Source organism: Tupaia chinensis, unplaced genomic scaffold (genome assembly GCF_000334495.1).
Source record: "Tupaia chinensis unplaced genomic scaffold, TupChi_1.0 Scaffold000207_1, whole genome shotgun sequence".
Taxonomy (NCBI): domain Eukaryota; kingdom Metazoa; phylum Chordata; class Mammalia; order Scandentia; family Tupaiidae; genus Tupaia; species Tupaia belangeri.
The window spans coordinates 757,254-768,040 of record NW_006159682.1 but is presented as its reverse complement, the minus strand read 5'-3'; the positions used below and the strand labels follow the sequence as shown (position 1 = coordinate 768,040).

At 41.4% G+C, this 10,787-nt stretch overlaps 1 protein-coding gene across 1 annotated transcript in view; it reads right to left on the bottom strand.

Moving 5' to 3' along the window:
* Positions 1–5,017: 5,017 nt before the first annotated feature.
* The window catches only part of LOC102480379 (calreticulin), a gene marked incomplete at its 5' end in the record, with an annotated part of 20,858 nt that continues 15,088 nt past the window's right edge, over positions 5,018–10,787 (bottom strand). The window contains 2 exons of the mRNA XM_027771337.1: positions 5,018–5,393; positions 7,813–7,905. Coding sequence (XP_027627138.1) covers positions 5,145–5,393; positions 7,813–7,905 — 342 coding nt within the window. The remainder of the gene's footprint in view (positions 5,394–7,812; positions 7,906–10,787) is intronic.

Below are 10,787 nucleotides of genomic sequence, written 5' to 3'. Positions count from 1 at the left end.
GTGTGTCTCTCTCTGGTCAAATTAAAATAAATGAATTAATAAATAAAATTAAATTAAAATATTTTTTTAAAAAAAGTCCTTGAAGGAAACAAACATTTTCAAAATCTGTATGTAGAATGAGTGAAACTATGCATGTATTTTTTTTCTTGTTAAAAGTACCACAATTTTGGGGACCAGCAGTTGTCATAGTGGCTATGTCACTGGACTCCCAATGTAGTCAAGTACAGTTCGAGTCCTGGACCCGGTGGCTTAAACTCACGCCGGGTGTGTGTGCGTGCATGACCAAGATCCCGAGAGGAGAATGGAGAAGGGATTGCAGCGTGGCCATCCCCCCTGGGGGGTGATTTCTCACTTTTTGTCTCTCTGTCTCTCTCTTTCTAGAGAGCACACACACCCTATAGCAAAAAACCTCTCCAAAAAAAAGTACCACAATTTTTGAAATAGTTTGCTTAATCAATCATAATAAAAGAAAATTTCCCAAATGTGAAAGCAGCAGCTTTAAAAAAAATACTTAAATGAATCCTATTGCTTACTTTTCTCCCATAATCCTGCATGAAAATTAGCTTCTTTATCCTGTGATACTAAAAATATGTAACAAATGGTAGAGCATACACTGACCCATCAGCGCTGACAATTGTAATAAGCAACGCTCACATTAGACTGGCATCCTTAAAATATAGGTCACCACATGCACCAGCCCTCCAACCCTAACACAAAACGCTCAGACTCAGCACCTGAAGCCTTGCTCTTTTGCACCATGGGAAGAATCTTATGCTATCGAAATAGGTGGAAAGTCAAGTTTTCTAAACAAGAATATTCCAAAGACTCTAAGGTCCAGAAACCACACCAGGCATCAGCCTACAGGAAGGAAGGAAGAAGTTCATGACTTCAGCATCCCACGTCCTGCCATCTGAGCACCTTCCTCTTTGACTCTGAAATCTGGTCCATACACCTGCTTCTCCATCAGACAGATGTGTCCATATTTTAAGCTCTTGGGACCAGCAGATGGTGTAATGGTTACAGTGCTGGCCTCGCACACAGTCGACTATGGTTTGATTCATGGTCCCAGCAGCTTAAAACTCACACCAGGTGTGTGTGCATGTGAGCCCAAAATCCTGAGAGGAAACCGAAAAAGAAGGAATTGAGGCATGGCTATCCCACCCTGGAGGATAATTCTTCACTTTCTATCTTTGTCTCTCTCTACCTCTCCAGTGAGTGCATGCACCCTAAGGCAAAAATCTCAAAAAAAATTTTTTAAAAGATCTGGCTAAAATGTCACTTTGTAGGCTGGATGATGGCATGGCAGTAACACAGACCTCTGAGACTGGCTCACAGAAGGTTCTGGTTTTGCGTATGGAAACTTCCCAGGACATGGAGGGTGCTCTTGTGCTCATCATCTGGGGATGGCTGGAGCTGGGAGTGGACTATGTCACTAAGACCCTGTTGGGGCATCTGTTTGTCTCTCTTGCTTATGAAAGAAAAACAATAAATATTCTTAAAAAAAATCACTTTCTTCATAAAGTCTTACCTGAAATCAAATGCATATTTGTAACCCTAGGCTATCATTTACTAAACTGTTGGACAGGTATGTTTGGAACTAATTCCTTAGCTGTTTGGATGAAATTAACATTTTTTAAAAATGACACTGGGGCCGGCAGGTGGTGTGATGATTAAGGGCACTGGATTCCCATACAGCTGACTGAGGTTCAAATCCCGGACCTGGCAGCTTGCTCTCTCACTTTCTCTCTCTTTCTCTGGTCAAATTAAAAAATAATAATGAATAAAGTTGAATAAAATAATTCTAAAAAAATATTTTAAAACTAAATCCATAAAAAAATGACACTTAAAAGGGTATTTCTTCCATGAGGATGTCTATCCTGTGTATGAAACAGTAATAGATATTGACTCACTCGTTCAACGGTCTGGTGCACTGAAAGGATAAGCTTTGAAAGAAGATGAACCAGAGTTCAGATACTGGCCCTGCCCCTTGCTAGCAGTTTGATCCAGAATGAGTGACTTACCCACCTCGGGCAGTTTCTCCATCTGTAAAATGAAGATAATAATAGCAACCTCTACAATGGCTGCTATGAGGATTAAATGAACACACTGCAGAAGCGCCATCAATTTATGAGAAAGTGCTTTCTAATCTGTCAAGAGTTACAGGAAGGCACACGATAATGATGTGGTAAGCAAGTGGTACAGAAAAGATAAATGTCAAGATCAGCAAACTTGCAAACAAGTAACAATTATTTAAAAATTAGGTAGGGTACAAAACAGCACAGAAGCAGGTCTTTCACAGAGTATTTTTCCTAATGTTAGGAGGAGGAAGTCTTATTTTGTTTTTAAGTACTTGATACATCAGCCAGAGGAAAACGTCAAGAATATTCCAAAGACTCTAAGGTCCAGAAACCACACCAGGCATCAGCCTACAGGAAGGAAGGAAGAAGTTCATGACTTCAGCATCCCACGTCCTGCCATCTGAGCACCTTCCTCTTTGACTCTGAAATCTGGTCCATACACCTGCTTCTCCATCAGACAGATGTGTCCATATTTTAAGCTCTTGGGACCAGCAGATGGTGTAATGGTTACAGTGCTGGCCTCGCACACAGTCGACTATGGTTTGATTCATGGTCCCAGCAGCTTAAAACTCACACCAGGTGTGTGTGCATGTGAGCCCAAAATCCTGAGAGGAAACCGAAAAAGAAGGAATTGAGGCATGGCTATCCCACCCTGGAGGATAATTCTTCACTTTCTATCTTTGTCTCTCTCTACCTCTCCAGTGAGTGCATGCACCCTAAGGCAAAAATCTCAAAAAAAATTTTTTAAAAGATCTGGCTAAAATGTCACTTTGTAGGCTGGATGATGGCATGGCAGTAACACAGACCTCTGAGACTGGCTCACAGAAGGTTCTGGTTTTGCGTATGGAAACTTCCCAGGACATGGAGGGTGCTCTTGTGCTCATCATCTGGGGATGGCTGGAGCTGGGAGTGGACTATGTCACTAAGACCCTGTTGGGGCATCTGTTTGTCTCTCTTGCTTATGAAAGAAAAACAATAAATATTCTTAAAAAAAATCACTTTCTTCATAAAGTCTTACCTGAAATCAAATGCATATTTGTAACCCTAGGCTATCATTTACTAAACTGTTGGACAGGTATGTTTGGAACTAATTCCTTAGCTGTTTGGATGAAATTAACATTTTTTAAAAATGACACTGGGGCCGGCAGGTGGTGTGATGATTAAGGGCACTGGATTCCCATACAGCTGACTGAGGTTCAAATCCCGGACCTGGCAGCTTGCTCTCTCACTTTCTCTCTCTTTCTCTGGTCAAATTAAAAAATAATAATGAATAAAGTTGAATAAAATAATTCTAAAAAAATATTTTAAAACTAAATCCATAAAAAAATGACACTTAAAAGGGTATTTCTTCCATGAGGATGTCTATCCTGTGTATGAAACAGTAATAGATATTGACTCACTCGTTCAACGGTCTGGTGCACTGAAAGGATAAGCTTTGAAAGAAGATGAACCAGAGTTCAGATACTGGCCCTGCCCCTTGCTAGCAGTTTGATCCAGAATGAGTGACTTACCCACCTCGGGCAGTTTCTCCATCTGTAAAATGAAGATAATAATAGCAACCTCTACAATGGCTGCTATGAGGATTAAATGAACACACTGCAGAAGCGCCATCAATTTATGAGAAAGTGCTTTCTAATCTGTCAAGAGTTACAGGAAGGCACACGATAATGATGTGGTAAGCAAGTGGTACAGAAAAGATAAATGTCAAGATCAGCAAACTTGCAAACAAGTAACAATTATTTAAAAATTAGGTAGGGTACAAAACAGCACAGAAGCAGGTCTTTCACAGAGTATTTTTCCTAATGTTAGGAGGAGGAAGTCTTATTTTGTTTTTAAGTACTTGATACATCAGCCAGAGGAAAACGTCGTGGGACAGGTACCACCATCAGCGCTGCTCGGTAAATTCTAGGTAATACAGATATTTAAATAAAATAAAATTCCCCATGTGTACTGAAATAAATGAAAGGTGAGGATCAAGTTTATACAGAAACTCGTTTACCAAAAATTAACTTCCTAATTTCAATATAATAATAGAAGTTATAGCTACTATTTATTTATTTATTTAAATTTTTTGCTACAACACACATGCATTTGCCAGAGAGAAACAGAAAGACAGTGAGAGAGGGAGAGGGAGAAATTATCCCCCAGGGACAGCTACTCTGCTGTCTCTTCTCCTCCAGTCTCTTCTCAGGAGTTTGGGGATGCATGCACATGTGCCTGGTGTGTTTTTCAAGCCTCCAAGTCCAAGACTTGAACCACAGAATCAGCCATGTGGGATCCAATGCCTTAGCCTAGCCACCATGTCGCCCGCTGGCCCCTTTGCTGTTTTTTTGTTTTTTTTTTTTTCCTTTTTAATCAGGCACTTTATACACATTAGCTCACTCAATCCCTGCAAAAACCTCATGAATTAGAAATTACCATTTCCTGGGGCTGGCAGGTGGCTTGGTGGTTAAGGGTGCTAGACTCCCATGTGGCTGACTACGGTTCGAGTCCTGGACCTGGCAGCTCGCTCTCTCTCTCTATCCCTCTCTGGTCAAATTGAAATAAATAAATGAATAAATAAATAAAGTTAAATAAAATATTAAAAAAAAAGAAATTACCATTTCCTTTACACTAATAAAGACGTAGTAATCCCAAGAGGTGATAAGATTTTCCCCAGGTCCTAAAGGGCAAAGGAAGTGGGTTAGATATACAAATCTAAAGTTTATTCAAAAAGAGCAAGTTGGGACCAGCAGATGGTATAATGGTTACATCACTGGACTCCCACAGGGCCAATAATGGTTCAAGTCCCAGATCAGGTGACTCAAAACTCATGCCAGATGCATGTATGTGTGTGCCCAAGATCCCGAGAAGAGCGTGTAGGAGAAGGGATTGTGGCATGGCCATTCCCCCTGGGAAGTGATTTCTCGCTTTCTGTCTCTCTGACGAGGACATGTGCTGTAGAGTAAAAAAAATCTCTCTAAAAAAAAAAAAGCAAGTTATTTTGCACCCTGAATTTTGCCATCCTCATGGATATTTCTCCGAAGAAACACCATTTGTCTCTGAGTGTAATCCTCTTTTTCCTAGCTACAGTTCATCTTTCTGGTCAACAGCAACTTTTTCATTTTCACGTACAGGTACACTTTCAGCATCATCGTCCTGCATCTGCCCATCATTTTCTGGTTCCTCATCAGAATCCTCTTCAGTTTCCTCTTCTTCAATCCCCCAGAAATCATCTTCTCTTGCCTCCTCCTTTTCTCTTTTCTTCTCAGCTTCTGCTTCCTCTTTTCTTTTTTCCATTTCTTCAAAAAGTTCTCTCCAATGCTTCTCTATGTCCTATTTAGAATACAACATTTCAAAATAATTTGTAGGTATAAAGGAAATTCACCCTTTTTAAAGTGTCTAGCATCTTGGGGCCAGCAGATGACTTAGTGGTTACATCACTAGACTTCCACGTGGGCGACTGCCGTTTGAATCCCAGACCTAGTGCTTGAAACTTAACACAGGGCATGTGTGGGTGCGTGTCCAAGATCCCAGGAGGAGAATGGAGAAGAAGGGATTGTGGCATGGCCATCCTCCCTGTGGGGTAATTTCTCATTTTCCCTCTCACTGTCTCTGTTTCTCTTTCTCTCCCATGAGCACACATGCCGTAAGGCAAAAACTTCCAAAAAAAAAAAAAAAGTCTGTCATCTCTGTGGGTTTCTAAAGATTTCTAGGATGGTGCTCATTTACACACAAATTTTCAGTATGTATGGGGTGGAGGGACGTGTGTATGTATGTGTATGTGTGTGATTTGTTTGTAAATGAAATTGGTTCATATTCAAAGAACATTTGATGAACACCTAGTACATTGCTAAACATGGTGTCAGATAATCTATATATACTCTTTTTTTTTTTACACTCTTTGTATTCCTCATAGCAACGTATGACGTAGGTGTTCCTAGCCCTACTTCCTGGGTAAGGGACCCGTGGTTCGGACTTCTTCATATGTTTCTTGTTGTTCTCCCCAAACTGAAATTCCATAAGGGCAGAAACTTGTCTATTTTGGGACCGGCAGGTGGCATGGTGACTAGAGGTGCTGGACTCCCACATGGCCGACTGTGGTTCGGGTCTCGGACCTGATGGCTTGCCTTATCACTTTCTTTCTCTTTCTCACTCTGTCCCTCTTTGGTCAAATTAAAATAAATAAGTAGATAAAGTTAAATAAAATAATTCTTTAAAAAAGAAAGAAAGAAACCTGTCTGTTTTATTTCACAGCTACATCCCCAGAAACTAGAATAGTGTGTTGAACAGGCACTCACCAAATACTTGTCAACTGACTGGCTTAACAATGACAGCTACCATGTAGTGAGCACTTACTATATGCCAGGAGCCTGTAAGAGAGTTTGCTATCGTTATCCCCTCCCTGTTGATGAAAAAAGGTTAATAACTTGCCGGAGCTCATACATCTAGTGAATAAAGAAGCCTGTATGGGAACCTGAGCAGTCTAGCTCCCAAACTCATACTCCTGATCAATTTGTGATAGTGCTGCAACAAAGCAGTATTAGGTGATAACCTCAAAGAAAAACAGGACAAAATAAGACTAAAAAGTATTTCGAAACTCTAATTTTTCGCCATAACGACTACTTCAATGAGTTTATGGAGATACCAAAGTTCTACACACTTAACAAACTGGTTTTGGTGCCCGTGCTTTGCTACTACCCTAAGCATACGCTTAATTTGCCTGTGGGATAATCAGGTACTAGCCACAAACCTGCTTGAATGGCCCTTCTTGCAGAACCAGGAGATTTGAATGTCACCCTCCTGAAGCCATTGTCCCAAGTATTGCTCCACCCAGAAGATACTTCTGAGAGGGCAGGGTAGATGGTAAACAGCACCGTAACCTTCCTTCTTCCTCCCTGAGAAGTGGACTCACAGCTCCCTTCTGGACCACTGTACTGCGAGCAGGCCATGTGATACACAGAAGGAGCACCAGCTCAGGTTCGGATCTGTTTTTGACCTTGGGCAGTTTATACTCTGAATCTCAGTTCTGACCTCTAAACTATCAGAGTAATAATCTCGCTCTTGCTGGGTTGTTTTAAGGGATAAGTGAGATTAGTTCTTGAAAAGTGCTCACTGAGTCAAATACCAAGTTGTAGATATCCAATGAATGTGAATTCTTGCCCCAGCCTCTCAGGGTCATGTGATCAGAAATTAGACAATGACTATGAAGCTGCTTTTTAAAATGCAAAGGACAGGGGCTGGCAGGTGGCATAGTGGTTAAAGGCCCTGAACTCTCACATGGTTGACCATGGTTTGGGTCCTGGACCTGGTGGCTTGGTTTCTTACTTTCCCTCTCTCTGGTCAAAAAAAAAAATTTTTTTGAGAGGTTTTTGCTGTAGGGCGCGTGTGCTCCCCAGAAAGACAGAGAGAGACAGAGAGACAGAAAGCGAGAAATCACCCTGGGGGGAGGACTGCACTGCAATCCCTTCTCCATTCTCCTCTTGGGATCTTGGGTATGCATGCAGAAGCACCTGGCATGAATTTAAGCCACCGGGTCCAGGACTAGAACCGCAGTCAACTACATGGGAGTCCAGTGTCATAGCCATTACGCCAACTGCTGGTCCCTCTGGTCAAATTTTTAAAAAATACTAATAAATAAAGTAAATTAAAATAAATTAAGTTAAATAAAATAATTCTAAAAAAAAAAATAAAGCAAAGAACAGTGCACAAGTAAGGGGTCAAACATCTGGAATATAGGGTGGGAGAACCTTACTTTTCTCCTTCCCCAGGTCTTATTTCCAACCTCTTCAGCAAACTCTTCATCATTCGTAAGGAGGAAATTGTCAAAGATGCTGCCTGATTTTACCTATTGAAATGAAAACAATGGAATTATTAGAACTAGAAACCTAAACATCAAAGGGCTTAAAAGTCACTGGAGGGGCCCTGCTAACTACAGATTCTCAGGCCACAGGCCTAGAGATTTTAATCCATAATAGAAGCTGGGCCAGCCTAGTTGGCATATTGGACTGCAGTGCTGGAAGCCACCGTTGCAGATCCCAAGGTTAGCCTGAAAGCACAGCAGGTCATGCATGGGTGCCCAAGATCCTGACCAGCTTGGGCTGGGGAAAAGGGATCACGGTATGGGAAGACCCTATCGAAAGTGCTTCTCTCTCCCGCACCTGCTATCATTAAAAAATAGTAACTGAGCTTGGGTGATGAAATAGAAGTGTATTAGTAATGCAGAAGGCCCAGAGTGCGGTGTTGCCCTAGCTGATCTGCTCCAGAGAGAACTTAATTTTCTGCTTCCCAAGGTTCTGTGCTCCTCAAATGTCTGAAGGCTATTTTAGAAGGTTGTGAAGACACTTTCATACTCTGTTAGCCTTCAAACCGGTGCCAGCGGAGCTCGTCTCAGCTCCTACTGACAGTGCCTTCCTCTGACGCTGCTTTCCTATAGATGCCCCTGCTTAAAGTTTCTCCCCTTAATAAAAAGAAAACTGAATGGGAAAAGAAAAAGTTTGACAAGATATGCAAGCGGAATTTAGATTCTCTACAGTTTAGACACAGTACCACATTCTCTATTTTTTTTTTTTTGGAGAGATTTTCACTGTAGGGCGCATGCGCTCGCCAGACAGACAGAGAGAGACATAGAGACAGAAAGCGAGAAATCACCCCCCAGGGGGGATGGTCACGCCACAATCCCTTCTCCTCCATTCTCCTCTCGGGATCTTGGGCACGCACGCACACACGCCCGGCGTGAGTTTTAAGCCACCGGGTCCGGGACACGAACCGCGGTTGACTACGTGGGAGTCCAGCGACATAGCCATTACGCTAACTGCTGGTTCCCCTATTTTCTTTTTTAAAAAGTTTTTTAAATAGTGATTTTATTTTATTTAACTTTATTTATTTATTTATTTATTTTAATTTGACCACAGAGGGACAGAATGAGAGAGAGAGGGAAACGAGAAAGCAAGCTGCCAGGTCCAGGACTCAAACCATGGTCACCCATGTGTGAGTCCAGTGCCCTTAACCACCATGCCACCTGCTGGTCCCTCTCTATTTTCTTAAAATATGGGGTGTTGGAAAAGCCATGATGTACTTTTCTGGTTTTCTAACGAAAAAAAGTGTCATGACTTTTCTGATGACCTAGTAACATTTTTAGTGTTTACAATTAAAGGGAAAGATTAGTTAAATCCATGGTATATAGCAGTTTCAGTGTTTGTTTATTTAATGATAAAGAAACTAAATAGAAAGAGCACAAGGCATGGAATCAGACAGACCAGCTTAACCACATACTAGCTGTGTGACCTTGGAAAGGGTCAAGCCCTGTGGGTCTATTTCCTTATAAGTGAAATAGGGAAGATAACAACTTCCTGCCAGTAGTATCCTGAGAATTAGAGATAACATAGGTAAAGCCTAATGTCTAGCAGATAGTAGTCACACGATAAACAATAGTTTAGTAATAGCTACTATCATAACTTTTTGGCATCTAGATATGTTTCAAAAGGAGATTCATTCTGTAATTATTTACTTTAGCAATATATTTTTTCTTTTTTGGAGAGATTTTCACGGTAGGGCGCGTGTGCTCGCCAGACAGACAGAGAGAGACATAGAGACAGAAAGCGAGAAATCACCCCCCAGGGGGGATGGTCACGCCGCAATCCCTTCTCCTCCATTCTCCTCTCGGGATCTTGGGCACGCACGCACACGCGCCCGGCATGAGTTTTAAGCCACCGGGTCTGGGACACGAACCGCGGTCGACTACGTGGGAGTCCAGTGACATAGCCATTACGCTAACTGCTGGTTCCCAGCAATATTTTAAATAAATCATCAAATCAGTTTCCTGGGAGAAAGACAAAGTTTGAATTGTGAGTTTTTTTGAGTTATGCTGTGTCCCTCCCCCAGGCTTTGAAAAACCCCTACTTTTATCTTTCGTGGCCACAATTTTCTTTTGTTTTTAATAAGAAAGACTTTTATTTGATTGCGTCACCTCACCAATCCTGCCTCCAATGGAAAAATAAGTGACAACGTAGCCATTTTGAACGAAGATGGTTATCTTGCTCTATCATTTTTAAATGGATTTTTTAAAAGAATGATTTATTCCATTTTATTTATTCATTCATTTATTTTAACTTGACCAGAGAGAGACAGAGAGAAAGAGAGAGAGAGGAAGGAAAGTGGGAAGCAGGCCACTAGACCCAGGACTTGAACTGTGGTCAGCCATGCGGAAGAGTCCAGAGCCTTAACCACCACAGCACCTGCTGGTCCTCTCAAATGGATTTTTAGAATTCTTTTTGCAACTGAAGATATTTTCTTATCTTTTTTTTTATCTTTCAAGTTGTCATGAGTCTTGCTTAGAGAACTACCTATTTATTGGTTCTCCCATTTCCCAGCTTCTAGGAGAAAGGTCCTAACTTCCTCTGTCCTCATTAGTACCCTCTTGCCTCATCCTCTTTACCTTAACCTCATGGGTTATAAGGACACCAGTCTTGTTTCTTAAAATGTACTAGTGGAGCGACCTTGATCAATTCATATCCTCTCTGAGTTGATGTGATTTCCTCTGTGGACTGGTGAAATGACAGAAAATGTACCTTCCCTGCTTTCTTCATAGAGTTGTTCAAGAGAAAAGAACATACGAGAAAGAGATTTGTTTGACTGTAAAGGCTAAAGGTCAAAGGGATGTCTAAAAGCTGACTCCTGTAAGTTACCTGGTTTCCAGTGATATCCTACTTGAATCGTAAAATGGAAAGA